The sequence below is a fragment of the Dermochelys coriacea genome, chromosome 17 (assembly GCF_009764565.3).
Source record: "Dermochelys coriacea isolate rDerCor1 chromosome 17, rDerCor1.pri.v4, whole genome shotgun sequence".
NCBI lineage: Eukaryota > Metazoa > Chordata > Testudines > Dermochelyidae > Dermochelys > Dermochelys coriacea.
The window spans coordinates 1,648,211-1,663,674 of NC_050084.1; the positions used below are offsets into that span (position 1 = coordinate 1,648,211).

The 15,464-nt window shown below is 59.5% G+C and overlaps 1 protein-coding gene across 3 annotated transcripts in view; it reads left to right on the forward strand.

The window, feature by feature from the left end:
- Positions 1–14,168, forward strand: part of TRAF4 (TNF receptor associated factor 4) — a 29,052-nt gene extending 14,884 nt beyond the window's left edge. For 2 of the 3 annotated variants that reach the window (XM_043499199.1, XM_043499198.1), the window contains 3 exons: positions 186–347; positions 512–667; positions 844–2,711. In XM_043499199.1, the coding sequence (XP_043355134.1) occupies positions 186–347; positions 512–667; positions 844–1,476 (951 nt within the window). In that variant the 3' untranslated portion in view covers positions 1,477–2,711. Of the gene's footprint in view, positions 1–185; positions 348–511; positions 668–843; positions 2,712–14,156 lie in introns of those variants that run through there. The other variant, XR_006276145.1, reaches the window with a different exon arrangement.
- Positions 14,169–15,464: the final 1,296 nt, after the last annotated feature.

Below are 15,464 nucleotides of genomic sequence, written 5' to 3' on the forward strand. Positions count from 1 at the left end.
GCAGGGACAGCCCCGCGGGGTCCCCTGGTGTGGAGAGCTGGGGACCCTCACGGGGGGCTGGTGCGAGGGGCAGGGGCGGCGCCGGGACGGCCCCATGGGGGGCTGGTGCGAGGGTAGAGGTGGTGCTGGGACGGCCCCGTGGGTGATGCCCCCTGGCACCAGCTCATCGTGCTCTTGTCCCCTAGAATCACCAGGGCGTCTGCCCCCAGGAGAGCGTGTACTGCGAGAACAAGTGTGGGGCACGCATGATGCGTCGGCTGCTGTCCCAGCACACGCTGGCCGACTGCCCCAAGCGCACCCAGCCCTGCCCCTACTGCACCAAGCAGTTTGTCTTTGACACCATCCAGGTGAGGCAGGGCCCTGCGGGGGGTGGGCTGCATGTCACGGGAGCCCGTTGGGTGTTCCCGGGTCGGGTCCCAGCCAGCTGCTGTGCTGCATGCATCTGGGGGAAGGGCCAGCCGGTCTCTGGGGGAGCGTTACTCCAGCTAACACGCCTCCCCCTCTGCCCCAGAATCACCAGTACCAGTGTCCCCGCTACCCCGTGCCCTGCCCCAACCAGTGCGGGACACCCAGCATCGCCAGAGAAGACCTGTCTGGGCACCTGAAGGAGAACTGCAGCACAGCCATGGTGCTGTGCCCCTTCAAAGACGCTGGCTGCAAACATCGGGTAAGTGCTGCCCTCTGCCCCGTCTGCCTGGGCCAGAGCCAGCGCTACTGCCCCGAGCGACCAGGCTCCTGCTGGAGCTCCCTCCCCAGCCCTGGCTCTCACCGGCCCCCCAGCACCAGCCCCTTCCCTGTCTTCTGTGCTGCACTCCATTGATGGCTGCTCCTTCCTCCGTGCAGTGCCCCAAGCTGGCCATGAGCCGGCACCTGGACGAGAGCACCAAGGTGCATCTGGGCATGGTGTGCTCCCTAGTCAGCCGGCAGCGGCAGGAGATCCAGGAGCTGCGGCAGGATGTGGAGGAGCTGTTGGTCAGCAGTGACGGGGTCCTGATCTGGAAGATCACAGACTACGCCCGCAAGCTGCAGGAGTCCAAAGTGCGCAGCAACTACGAGTTCTTCAGCCCACCCTTCTACACCCACCGGTACGGCTACAAGCTGCAGGTGTCCGTGTTCCTCAACGGGAACGGCAGCGGGGAGGGCAGCCACCTGTCCGTCTATATCCGGGTGCTGCCGGGGCAGTACGACAACCTCCTGGAGTGGCCCTTCTCCTACCGCGTCACCTTCTCCCTGCTGGACCAGAGCGACCCCTCACTGGCCAAGCCCCAGCACATCACTGAGACCTTCAACCCTGACCCCAACTGGAAGAATTTCCAGAAGCCGGGGGCCTCCCGCAGCTCCCTGGACGAGAGCACGCTGGGCTTCGGGTACCCCAAGTTCATCTCGCACGAGGACATCAAGAAGCGCAACTACGTGCGGGACAACACCATCTTCATCAAGGCCTCGGTGGAGATCCCACCGCGAATCCTGGCCTGAGCCTGGCATGGAGACGTTAGCCAGAGGCCCTGCAGCTCAGCCTGGCCATAGCTGCGTTGTAGCAACTCTGTGGCCTTTCTCAGTCTACAGCAGCCTGAGGGCACTGTGGGCTTGTCTGACTGGGGCCCTCTTGGTGTTTCTGCCCCAGAGGCCTGGCAGCTCCCTTCTGAGCAGGGACTGTTGCAAGCAGGTTTCCTGCAGCAGCCATGGCCTGGAACCACCCTGGGCCCCGCCAGCTGAGACCCAGCACCGAGGCTGGAGGTGGCTGTGGGGTGCAGGGAGAGGCCCCGCAGACGGTGGGAAGGAGAGCAGACCCTGCCCTTGCAGACATGTTCCCATGGGCTGGCTCTCCAGCCTCAGGACAGCTGTGGGGCCCAGGCAGGCTGATCACCGTTGCCCCCAGCCTGCGCCCCACCAGAGTGAAACACCGCCTCTGGGGGGCAGCGTTGCAGCTGGGTCTGGGGGAACCCCAGCCCCCCTCCACACACACAAGCCCTGGAGCGGTGCCCACAGTGGGGGAAGAGCCATGCTGTCCTGATAGTGTCAATGGCATTGCCCCCTGGGATCTGGGCCTTCTAGGCTGCCACCCCATTGGCAGAAAGTGGATCCACCTGATCTCAACTGGGGTCATTGGTTGTATAACCCAAGCTCTCCTCCCCTCCTGAGTGCCTGGAGGGTGCCCCCCTCGGGGTGGGACTTGCTCCTGTGCCCTGCAGCTCATCTAGGGCATTCCCCCTCCCCCTGAGAGCCCCAGAGAAGCCTGGACAACACAGGAGCCATAAAGCGGAGTAGGGACCCCCTCCCCTCCCATGAGGCCTTTGCAATGAAGCCCTAGAAGGGAGCCCCAGTGAGGGGTCCCCTTGTAGCTACCAGCCCCTTGGTGCTCTGGAAGCCCCACGGAGGCACAGACCAGCCAGAGCCTGATGCCCCAGCAGCAAGGAACCGGCAGGTCCCAGGTGCTGTGTATGCGGCTGCCAGGGTCCCCAGGCTCCATCTCCTTCCTGCTGCCTCAGGGACCCCCGGAGGGCACAGGGCCCCTCCACCCAGAGCCATGTTTTGTGAGCACCCGCCCCAGCGTCTGGCTGGGGAGCTGGGGTGCATGTGTCTTGTTGCCGGGGAGTCTTCCATATTGCGTCACTCCAAGGGGAGGGCGTCTGTTATTTATTGTCCTGGCTGCGGAGCTGCCCCGGCCCTGCTGCCTTCACACTTTTTCAATAAACTCCTCTTGTATTTATCAGGTTTGATCCTGCTGCCTTTCCTTCCTCGCTTCTCAGGGATTGGGCTATAGGTGGGGCTCGGCATGCAAAGGAACTGCAGTTAATTGCCATATGCAAATGAGATCACCCCTCTCTCCGCTGGGGCAATGTAAAGGGGGAGGCAGTGCCCTTTGCAGGGGGTGAGCAGTGCGACTTAAAGCAGAGTCTTAGCAATGAGTTTGGGGAACCCACCAGCTAGACACATCATTGCTGTGGCATGCTGGGCACCCCCTGGAGGCGGGGAGAGGCTGACAGTGGGGCAGTTTTTCTATATCACGTAATGTTGAAATGCAATTGGGCATCCAATCCGAAAAGCCATTCCATCCCCCAAACGGCCATCCCTTGCAGTCTAAGTTTGACCCAAATTGATGATATAACGGTGTGCTCCAAATAGCCCTGTTCTGGAACGTTTGGAAAATATTTAGCCTCACGTGATTTTACACGTTTCCTGTACTACTTTGCCCTCGGTTAATGCCAAGACCTGTAGTTACATGGGAGTATGATCTAGTTTGTATCATGTAGTTGTCATTTGTAGAATTGATTGATTTAGTAAGTTATTTATAGCTGCTATTTTAGACTGGCTACTGTCCATTGATTCGTGCATTGGCAATGGATGTTAATACAAGATAGAGTCCACGCTTTGAGCCAAGACTGGACCGGTGTTGTGTATGACCAAACTATGTACTACTGCAAACACCATTGATTAAATGGAGGAGTCAAACCAAATTTGCCAGTGACCTCCTGGAGATGAGCGCCATGCATTGTGCAATGAATTGCAGGATGATGTAGGCAGTGTAATGCAGGGAAGCAGGTTGGAAAACGGCTTGTGGAAGCCGCCATCTGGTGCTTCAGTCAGCCATGTTAGAAGAAGGAAAGTTGACTTGTGAACAAGATAGTGACTTTTTGGCAAGGGGTGCACTTGGCGATTCCATGAACAATGCTTCTCCAAGAAGATGTGAAGAGACGCATCTTGGAGAAAGCTTGAACGTGCACTGAAGCATTTGAAGATGTGAAGGCAGACGGAACATGGTGGAAGCACAGACTTCACGTACAGTGCTCATGGACATGTATGTTACCCACGGAGAGAACTGTTCAGGTACACAGCCAGCCCTCTCCTAAATGACTTGAGGATTTCTTAAATAGGAAAAGGCAATCAGAGTTATTTACATGGTTAAAGCAAGTGATCACAGATACAGAAAGGAGTTTGTGCTACCTTTTGGAACTTAAGACTGAGCTTGCTCTTTACGGAAGCCTAGATGTCCTTCGGGGCTAACCCAGGGTAAGTCACTCTTATGCCTAGAACCCCTGGAGTGGTGCAGGAACTTCATGTGGCTCATTTAAATTGTAAGTAAAAGGTGAAGTTCAGGTGGCAGAGATCTGCTCAAATGCCTCTGTCCTCAGCAGAAGTGAGAGGTAAACCAGAGTCTCCAGCATCCCAGCCAAATACCCTCCTCACTGCACCATAGGGGGCTTCCTGCTCAGCCCTTGTGCTGTGGTCTAGTTAATATTGAATTAAAGTGGCAGGGCTTCAAGAGGAAAGACTCAGGAATTGAACCAGGGTCTCCAACATACAGGGGAGAGCCCGACCCCTGCACCAGAAAGAGCTGCTCCCAGGGCACTTTTGCTTGGCCCAATGAATAGTCATTAAACTGGAATGGCTGCAAGACAAGACTCAGGGCAGTAATTAAAGTGGAGCAGCTTTAAGAGGGGAGTCCCCCAGCAGGCTCCTGCCCAGCCCAGCACTGGTGTTTACAACCCTCTTCAGCAGGCACAGGGGCTACTGCATGGGACCAGCCCCCTCTCCCCTCTCTGCTGCCCACCCACCTGGGGCTGACCAGGCACGAGCTGCTCTCTTGAGCCCTCCCTCCTGTGTGGGGCTGGCATTGCTGCTTCGTGTTCTTCCTTCTCCTAGCATACACATTGTTGCGCCCATGTGCCTGTCTCTGAACTGCAGAGCGTGCTGAGAGTTTGCCTCTGCGTGTGGCTCATGGCCCTTTGGGTGACCCCAAGGGAAAGTCTAACAATGCTGGGCTTGGGAGCTGGCGGTTGGTCAGGGAGATATGTTCCAGGTGAACACTGCTCATTTCCCCCCCAGCTTTGTGCAGAAGAAAAGTGATTTCTGCCCCTCCCAAGACCAAGCTGAGCTCTCAGCTGTGGGACGTAGTAACCTAACTGCTTGCTGGCTATAAACCTGCTCCCACCACCTCCCGTGTGAGCAGTTTGAGGGCAAAGCGCCAGAACACAGACGTGGTCACACCAAGATGATCTGACGCCTAGGGCAGTGGTTCCCTGTCAGGGATACGTAGGGGTACATCCACTCATCGAGATATTTGCCTACTTGTACAACAGGCTACATAAAAAGTAGCACTAGCAAAGTCAGTACAAATGAAAATTTCATACAGACAATGACTTGTTTATACTGCTCTATATACTGTACACCAGGGCCAGGCAAACTTTTTGGCCTGAGGGCCACATTGGGTTTTCAAAATTGTATGGAGGGCTGGTTAGGGGAGGTTGTGCCTCCCTAAACAGCTGGGCGTGGCCCCCACCCCCTATCTAACCCCCCCCTGCTTCTCACCCCCTGACGGGCCCCCCCGGGACTCCTGCCCCATCCGTCCTTCCCTGTCCCCTGACTGCCCCATCCAATCCCCATCTCCTTCCTGACTGCCCCCCCAAGACCCTTGCCCCCATTTGAACCCCTCTGTTTCCTGCCCTGACCCCTATCCACACACCTGCCTGCTGACCAGCACCCCAAACTCCCCTACTCTCTGCCCCTCTTACTGCGCTGCCTGGAGCACCAGTGGTTGGCAGCGCTACAGCTGCACCGCCTGGCTGGAGCCAGCCACACACCGCGCAGCACAGAGGCCAGGCCAAGGTCTGCAGCTGTGCTGCCCTGGGAGCTCGCTGCCCCCCCACCCTGCCCAGAGCATTGGGCCTGCAGTGCAGTGAGCTGAGGGTGCGGGGAGCTCAGGGGCTGGGAAGGAGGGTCCCGGGGGCTGGATGTGGCCCGCCGGCCATAGTTTGCCCACCTCTGCTGTACGCTGAAATGTAACTACAATAGTTCTATTCCAGTGGATTTATTTGATAATGATATGGTGAAAATGAGAAGTTCAGCCATTTGTCAGTTGCAGTGCACGGCCAGGTGAGTACTTTGTCCTTCACACGCTATGTTCAGACAAGACGTTCTACAAGCTCCCTTACTGGTACATTAGAGGGTTACATGTCTAACATTGTCTTCGGAGACGGAAAGATCATTACAGTTGTCACGTGCGTGCTTTAGACTCGTCTCCCCGGCTGAGCAGAGAACATCAAAAATAGGCTTTATAATTGGGAGGCAGGGGTCTCATCTGCATAACTTCATACAAATAGCAGCTAGAAAAACTCAAGTCAGTCGATTCCACAACTAGTGACAAATATTCTGATGTATTACGCTCATGCTGTTCTGTGACTATAAAATTTTGCTTTAACCAAAGGCAAGAAAATACAGGGACATGCACAAACTATCACCTGAGGTGAAACATTTCCGACGCTCTCCAGAACAGGACTACTCCGAGGACACCCTGGCATTATCAATGGTATTTAGAAGCTTTCTGCCAACTGTGGGCACAATTAGACTCTGTTTCTACATGGTATGGCCCTTTGGGTGCTGGGATGATGTTTTCTCAGATTGGATGCCCAAGAACATTTAAACATTATGTGATACAGAAAAACTGCCCCACTGCCACCAGCCCCATCCCCCTGGGGACGCCCACTGGGTATGTGCCTAACGGGATGGCAGTAGCAGTTTTCTAGCTGATGGGTGCCCGCAATGGGTCAGGGGGGCCGACTAAAAGTGCAGGGCTGAGCACAGAGAAGCTCAGGGCCCAGGTCTGCTAGGGCTTCGAGTTAGCAGGCTGGCTGGGGCTGCAGCGTTTTGAGCTTTTGTTGACACAAATGTACATTTTTTTTCCTGTGGGGGTGCAAAGAAAACCTGCCAGCACAGCACCCCAAGCAGCACATCCACCATCTGCCTGCAGCCACCCTGCCAATCACTTGCCCACCCCCAGTTAGCTCAGTGGGTGTTGACTCTGGTCCCTATTGAGGATAGCCTGAGGCAGGTAACACTAACTATGGCATTGCTGATCATCCCCCTGCAAGGGGGACAGAGGGCTCCCTGTCAAGACCTCTCCTGAACTACCTCTGCCCCTTAGCTCCACAAGGCAGAGGAAAGCACTAGTCCCCCCTGACCTCCATATCCTGGCACTGCCCCCATGTACCTGCTGGAGTGCACCAACCTCAGCAGAGACCAGGGAGCAGCAGGGAAGGTGCTGCCCAGCCAAGATCTGGCCTGGTCCCTCCCTGAGGGCCACTGGTCTTTGCAGTTAGTAATTACGGATTCCAGCCCCTCCCTCTGGCTCTGAATTCGCCCGCAGCTGCAGTAGGAAGTTCAGCCTGTTCCCAAATGCACAGGAGCTCAACTGACCTGGCTGCCAGGAAACCTGGCCTGGCCTCACACCACTGTGCTCGGCCCCTATCTGCCCTGCAGCCCACTGCTGCTTAGTCCAGCCCCTTGGGCCTGTGGTGGCTGCTCTGCAATGCCAAGAACAGCTTCTCCGCTCTGCTGCCTGCCTGTCCCTGCTGGCGGCCTAATGCACTGGCCCATCTGCTCGAGGGGTCATAGACCTACCAGGCCCTGGAGTGTCCTGTCCTTGGGCACCATGGCAGCCAGGGGGCTGGCATGGAGCGAATGAAAGGGAAGTGGCAGACAACACTCAGCTGCACTGGGCCACATCAGGCCAGGCTGGGCCGTGCTCCCCCTGCCGGTGGGCTGTTTTTTCTTGGCACCCAGACATATAACAAGGCCGCAGAAGGGGCAAGCTATAATTTGTGTCTTTCCTGCTGGCTGGTGCCACAGGCTGGATTGTCACTAGATCCCAAACGCTCTGGGGGCCCACCCAGGGGGGGCTGCTGCAGCTGGAAACCCTGGGCAGAGCAAGGCCTCCACTCAACTCACCTAGCCCCCACCCCCACCCAATGGGGCTGTACCCAGTGAGGCCACTGCACCAAGTCCCAGCCAGCCCCAGCACCACCCTGGCCAAGGGGGAACAATAGGCAGGGCCGGAACTGGTGCCAGGATTCACCCCACCTGCAGCAGAGAACAGCCAGGAACAGCGTCTCTACAATGCCAGGAACAGCTTAGGGGCCCAGCTGCTCCCCCCCGATCACAGTGCAGTCCCGGCATGCAGACACCTCCCCCAAAGCAGTCCCAGGGCTGAAGGGCAAGGGGGGCCAGGCAGGGCCCTGCAGCATGGCAAGGCCCCTTGGCACAGCATGTCCAGCAGGGCTCCCGATGGTGCCAGGGCTGGGTTGGGTGCTGCCCGTCTCAGGCCTTAGGCAGTGGGAATTCTCCACGGCCTCTCCCTGGGCCCGGGGTTCTCACGCTCCTCCAGCTCTGCTAGTGGGAGCCACCACACAGAGCCCTGGCTCAGGACTTCCCTAGGCCAGCTGCTGAGCAGAGCGCTGCTGGCCTAGGGGGCCCAGTGCTGCCCCATCCCCCCAACCTGGGGGGTCTGCAGCGGTGAGAGCCACCTCTGAAGGGGAGGTGAGCAGGCTCTGCTCAGCCATACATCAAGCAGCCACTGCACTCGTGCCGTGCCATGCCATGCCCTGGCCCTGGCTGGCCCAGCCTGATTGACCTATCCCCTGCATGCCCCCCCAGGCTTCTACACCCTGCTCCCCCAGCTGCACACAAAGGCACCCTTAACACCCCTTGTTTTAAGGTGGGGGAGGGGGGTCCCCTGGCTCAGCATGCCTGACCTCCGGCTGCAGGTTTCCAGTCTCTCCTCCTGAGTGGGGCCCTGCTCCTCCAGCTTGTGCTGCACCCTGGAACCAAGGCCTCTCGCCACAGCTGCACCCGATAGCTCATCAGTGGAGTCGTTAGAGGGGCCTGGAGGTGAGTTCTCGGCTGTCTGCACTGCAGTTAGCATGGTGCAGCTCGGGAGAGCTCGGGATTTTAGCAGGCTGGGTCGGGCCCATAGTGAGCGTTTGTTCACCAGGCAGGCAGGCGGCACGCTCCCAGCTGCAGTGGAGACATGCCCTGCGGGGTCCCTGCTCCCCTCTCCAGCACTGGGTGCCAAAGCGGGCTGCTTAGGGGGCAAAGAGCTAAGACCAGGAGAAAGCAGCAGGTGGGCCTGCGGGGCCTCAGAAAATCTGGGGGAGGCTAAGGTAGGATGCGGGCTGTGGGGTGGGCTCAAGGGGCATGGGCAGAGCTGTGAAGGGGAAGCTGGTTTGCTCGCTCAAGCCCTTAGGGGTCTTAACTCCCCCCAAATAACAGCCAGGGCCGCTGGCCAGCACGCGCAAGGGCACTAAGGTTGCGCTCAATGAGCCTGGGAGGCCAGGTGCTCACTCGGCTGGAGCCCCCCCACCCCCAAGCTAGCCCCTTGGGTCTGTTGTGTCCCACCCCCCCCCACATCCTGGCCCTAGAGATAAGCCTCCACTGCCCTGTGTCTCGGCAGCTGTGATGGTTCTGGGCCGAGCACAATTGCAGAAGCTGACAGCGCTCCCTGGCCTGCCCGCGGCGGTGATTGACAGGCCCCATCCCACGGTCACAATGCAGCTGACCAGGGACCCAGTCACCGCGCCCCCTGCGCCTGCCTGGCCCAGGTCCTGCCTCTTTACTTGCCTGGAGACCTGAGCTGTGTGCCAGGAGCCAAGGCCGGCAGTGTGGCTCTTATCAGCCGTGCAGGCCACGGGGCTTAGCAGCCAAGCAGACGCTGGGGGGGGCAGTACAACCCCTCAGGCCAGAGAGGGCTCTGCTCCCCCCCCCCCAGCTTTGAAATGGTCAGGCCCTGGGAGGGGCTCCCAGCACAGAGGCCCACCGAATTGCCATGTCCATGCTGCAGAAACAGGCACTGTTGCTCTACCCTGGGGGACAAGGCCCGTGCCTACCTGCCCTAGGCAGCTGGGCACGACTGCTGAATCACCCTGTTAAACAGCTGCCATGTTCTAACTCAGAGGTGGCTGCATTTCCGTGATGGGCACAGCTAAAATCAGAAGCAAAGGCCTGTCTGCTCCCAACCTACTGACACAGTGGGGTGTAAAGCCCCCTCCCCTCATACATGCAGCCCAGAGACTGTGGCCAGGAGAGGCCGGTCTGATCCAGTCCAGCCTCCAACACAACTAAGGCAGCAAGCTGCCCCTGCAATCCCTGCACTGTCCCCAGCGCCCTGTCTGAGCTGGAGCGATCCAGTTCAAAAGACCCCTGCTCTCTGTCACCCCCCAAGGGAGAACCCACCGCCTTCCCAGAGCAGCTCCCACCTCAGGGGAAAGAGACGTTCGGGGCGGGGGAAAGGGGTGGCAGGGAGACATCTCCCACAGGGCAGAGCCAGCTGCCCCATCACCACACACAGCCCAGCCCAGTCAGGAGCCAGGCTGAGTGTAGCAGCTTTGCTAAAGGGGGTGCGGCAGGGGCTGTGGCAAAGGGGCGGGGAGCCCCCCGGGTCAGACAGGAAGGGCCGGAGCACTAAGCCCTGACCCACGTAATCCGAGCAGATGGGGCTCAACTGGAGGTGGGTAATGCAGTAATCACCAAGTGCCAGGTGGCAGCTTGCTCCATACAACCCCCCATCCCCCATTGTTCCGAAGCAGTCCATTCAGAGATGGGGAGGGGCTGCCCCCATCCAGCCATAGGCTGCCCCCAGCAGCTCAACACTAGCCCCAGGGGGTCTCCTCCACCAGCAGGGCCCCCAGGGGCTCCATGGGCAGGTGAGGCTGGAGCAGAGCAGCTGGGGCTCTGGAGACACCAGTGCTGCCCAGCCTGGGCTGAGAGCCCAGCAGAATTCTGTCCCCATTGCTAGTGCATGGCAGAGACGGGGGCACTGGCAGCCAGTGGCAATTCCCTGCCTCCTGCCTGGCCTTGGGGCATGATCCTGGCTGGGCTCCAAGGCCAGGGGTGGCAGCATCTGTGTAACCCAGTGCCAGCCCCCTGTGCAGCCTGGGGCAGGATGTGACCCTTCAGTAGTGTTGTGGGCATCTGCTCTGCCCCTTAGGGGAGCCCCCCTGGTGCCTGTGGGTGTGCGGGGACCAGGACGGGAGTTCCCCAGTGCTGCCACCTGCAGTGGAGAGAGGAACCCAGGGGCAGTGCAGGCTGCAGAAGGATGAGGAGGCAATGGCATGGGGGCACTGCAAGGTGGAGAATCCACTGCAGGACCTTGTGGTCCACGCCCTGGGCCCTGGCTGGGCACATGCCCTTTCTGGCTCTAGCCAAGCTCTCCAGCCAAGCTGCCAGGGCCCCCTGGCAGCTCCCCCCTTTAAGGGGGGAGACCACCTACCTGTCTCTGCTCTTCCCTGCCCCGCCAGCCCAGGAGCTGGAGGCAGAGCCCCCTGCGCTCCTGGCTGCAGCAGTCACCTCTCTCCTGTGACCCTGCTGAGCCTTTCAAGCTCAGGGCACTAAGGGGAGGAGGGCTCGGACCAGCCACAGAGATGGGGGAGGGCAGCAGCCCATGAAGGAGCAGCTCGTCCTGCTGGGCCCCATAGCGTGCCAATTCCCACTGCTCTGCTTGGCTCGGTATGGAACCAGGCTGCTTGGCCTGGGGGTGCCGTTTGGCAGTCCAAGAGTTTTCTGCTGCTCATGGGGGTGGAGGAGGATTGCTATATAAGTGCCGTCTGGGGTGGGCAGCGGAGGTAATGGCCTCCCCAGGAGCAGAGCCAGGGGTCACTGCTTGCTGCACCCCTTGAATCCCCCACACTAGGCCTGGCGAAGGAGCTGCAGACTCTCCACTTGCCCCATGGTGCCAGGCAGCAGGGCCTAGCAGGGTAGCAGCCCAGCTACCTTGAACTGAGCATTGGCCCCAGCCGCTGAAAGAGCCACCCTCCATGATGGAAATCCCCACAGAAGGAAGCAAAGAGCTGCTAGCAAAGGGGACTGACAGCTGCTGTGGGGAGCTGCTGAGGAGCACCTGGTGGCTGTTTACCCTGAGCTGCTGGCTCCCAGGAGAGCCCGGGGAGGTGCTGCCTGCAGCTAAAGCCCTAGCAGGGTAACTGCACAGGGCTGGGAGGCCAGCTCCTAATTAGCCTGGATGTAATTAAAGTGCCATTTGCATATAGCAGGACAATAATTCCAAGCAGACGGGCAAGGCGGGGAAGGAAGACACAGCGCAGCACCAGAGCCAATAGGGCACAATGACGGTAATTAGTGAAGCTAGAAAGGAGCCGGGCCTGGGCCAGCCACGCGTGCGGGTTCCTGCCCTGCGTGTTGCTGCTGCGTGGGAACGAGCGGCTGGAGCCAGAGCCCTGGCTGGGAGCAGGACCCAGCAGAAGAGGCCATTGGGGGGTCATAGTCCCTGGCAGTCAGAAAGCCACCCCCAGCTATCAGCACCGTAACCCTGAGGGCCCCAAGCATGCACCAACCACAGTCAGTGACCCTAGCTCTGCCACACACGTGAGCACCCAGCACAACTGGGAATAAAAGCCAGGTGTCCTGGTTCCCGCTCAGTCCCCCACCCCACAGCTGCATGTAGGGAGGGAGAGGCTGCAGGGCCCAGCTCCCCATCACCCACCTGCACCCAAAGGTGTTAGCAGCTGTGCCCTCTCTGTACCCCAAGCAGAGCCTGAATCCAGAAACCCCAAGTTGCATCGCTTTGGTTTAAGGGGGGAGACTTTAGCATAACTGAGTGAACCTGCTACAGCCCACGCTTAGTCGTTTACATCAGGCTTGTATCAGTTTTCCTTAAAGGAGAAGCAGGTTTAATCGAAAGCACGGTCAGCCACTCTGACACCCAAACAAGGGCGTGCCCCCCCCACCCTGGCCTGCACAGCGGTTTCACAGGATGAGGGGACAGGACAGACTGGGAGGAGGGGCAAAGGCTCATGTGGCTGGCAGAGGAAATACCCTGTGTCTCCATGTGGCTCTTTCAGCTCTGACCCTCCCCAGCCAGTCCCAGCAGCAGGGCAGGTTTGCTGGGGAGAGAGGCATCTGCTCGGTGACCCCCTTCCGTAAAAACGCCCTGGGCATGGCTTTAGCTGGGAGTGAGGCGAGGCCAGGGCACCACCTCCATGCACTCAGAGCACTGATTCGGGAGCAGCCGTGGGAACACTGCTGGTCACCCCAAATACTATCCCCAGCCATACCCACTGTTGCTGGCTGGAAGGACTTCTCTGCTCTGCCCTACTGCTGCCTCACCCCCCCACCCCCCGGAGTCACAGGAATGGACTGCAATGGGGGGAGGGAGGGGTGGCAAATGGAGGCAGCATCTGGCAGGGTGGGCAGGGCTCTGGTGGGGGGGTGTCACCTTTCCAGCCTGCTAATCCCACAATTGCATTAGTGCTGCCCCAGTTTAAGGTGATTATCCCTGGCGCATAGCACTCCCATCTGGGACAGCAGCTGGAGAGAGGGCTGCTTCGCCGGGCCCATGTGTGATCACCCTTGTGCTCTCTTTGTGGGGGCACAGGAGGTCTGAGGCCATGGGAGGGAGGCTAGCAGCAGTAGAGGGGGAGAGGGCTGGGCTGGAAGTGTGTGTTACAGGCCCAGCAAGGCCAGATGGTTCCTGATGGGAGCCAGGTGTTTGTGCCCCCCACTGGCTCCACTTCCCCTCTGTTGGTTGTGCCATGGCCTCTCATCGTCTGGATCTCCGGGTCTCTGCTGTGACACACTCAGTGTGGGGCCTGGGCTGTTTGGCCACAGCCCCTGGCAGCAGAGCGAGCTCATCCCCCAGCTCAGTGCCGGGTGGCATGGGTCTGTGGGGGTCAGCATGTCTCTGGGCGTGTGTGGGTCCGTGGTGGCAGTGCCTGGCTCTATGAGAGTCACAGTCCAGCCTGGAGCGTCAGCAGAGAAATGTGCAGGACACAAGGGTACATGCACCCCATGCAGGCTGCAAGCAGCAGTGATCAGGGCCCAGGGCTGGAAGTGCCCAAGGAGGGGAGGTCCCGGCTGTGCCCTTGGATGAAAGTATGACAAGCTGGCAGAGGTTGGCACTGCTACCTCCGTGCAGGCTCCTGCCAGCATCGCAGCCCGGATGGGAAGGCACTCTGAGAGCCTTGTATGCTGGCCGGGATAATGGGGACTGGGGCACCTCCCCGGGCGGTGAGAGATGTGCCTCTGCCCTCTCTTCCGCTCCGACACCAAGCCAGCGTGCGGACTGGCTGGGTTCCAACCAATGAGCCTGTTTAATTTCCACAGCCTGTGCCCTTGGGTGCACCCAGCTCCACCTCACGCCCCACTTACAGCACTTGCGAGAGACGTTTATCACTCTGAGCAATGGACTGAGGGGTTCATCGCTCGCCTTCCTGGAAGGGGAATTCGAGCCGTCACTAAAGAGCCTCTGCGCACTGAATAATAAATGGCTCCTGTAGACAGCTGAGTTGGGAGCTGGAAGACTGGCATGGGGCTCAGACTTTAATGGCACCAATACCCCCTCCCCATATCCCTGCCGTGGGAGGGGCAGCAAGGGGCCAGGCCTGTCTGGGATGCCAGCTCCAGCCTAGAGTTGCAGTACACCTCTGAGGGAACAAACATCTCTGCTGTCAGGCTCATTTCAGGCTGCCCTGTCCAGGCCCCAGGCTCCCGCTGGAGGGGCACGGGGGTGGCAGTGTGCAGCCACCAGCAAAGGCAGGACTGTGCCCTGTCTGCATATGGGGTTCCTCCCAGCCTGGCCAGCAGGAGGCAACCCTGGCCCATAGCATCTCTGGGGGGCTCCTCCTGACCCAGCTGAGGGGAGGTTTGCTGCTTGTGCACCAGGAGTGGCTGGGCCCAGGCCTTGCCAGGTGCCCTGGCCCAGAGTCTGGTTGTGACACCACTGAAGCAATAGGTTTGTTCTGATGGCCAGGCCCCAGCAGACACACTAGGAGCCCTACCCTAGACAAACTGCTTCAGCTTACTGAGTCCTGCTCCTAGTTCCCGAGCCATCGGCTGGCAGCCTGGGGCACGAGCTACGCCCATGCGACTTGCTGGGGGTCTGGCATGCCAGAGCGGGCTGGCAGGATTTCCATGCTAACAGGCGCGGGCAGGCAAGAGGCCCTCACAGCTTTCCCTGGCCAGGCATTGAGCCGTGAGCCCTGGGGCAGGGCGCTCCCAGCAGCATCTGTCCCCTCATCCCCCGGACACACTGAGGATACAGCTCTGATGGAGGCAACAGAATCACCTGTGACAGGAGACGGGGCACAGCCATATGGAGGCAGGTAGGGTAATTAGATGTAAATGTAAATCTTGGATTTAATGAGCACTAATTGCATTAGGCTGGCCTGCATAGCTCCAAAAAGGGGAAGGAGGGGCAGCAGGTGCCTTGGTGGCACAGAGTTACGAGTTCCGCCGTGCTTCCTATGGGGCACCAGTAAAGGTCGCTGTGCTGGCCTCACCATCAGCTATGCCCCAGCAGGAGCAGCTCCATGGCCACGGTGGCTCTCCCAGCAGTAGTGTCCCTTTGGTAGCAAGGCAGTGCTAGCTGACCTCTGGTCAGGGGTGAAAGTAACCTAAAGGAGTACTCTGAAGTCCTGAGCAGGGGGGGTGGCCTCAACTGGAAGAGGTGGGGCCTTTAAATACCCAGGCCCTTTAAACAAAGATTTAAAGGCCCAGGGGCTCTGGCTGGGGCTGGGAGCCCCGGGGCCTTTAAATCACCTCCAGAGCTCCCAGCTGCAGAGATGGCTGGGAGCCCCGGGGCTCAGGAGCGATTTAAAGGGTCCGGAGCTCCGGCTGCTGCAGGGAGCACCAGGCCCTTTAAATCGCCAGCCTGGGGAAGCCGGTCCGGCACGGCATACTGG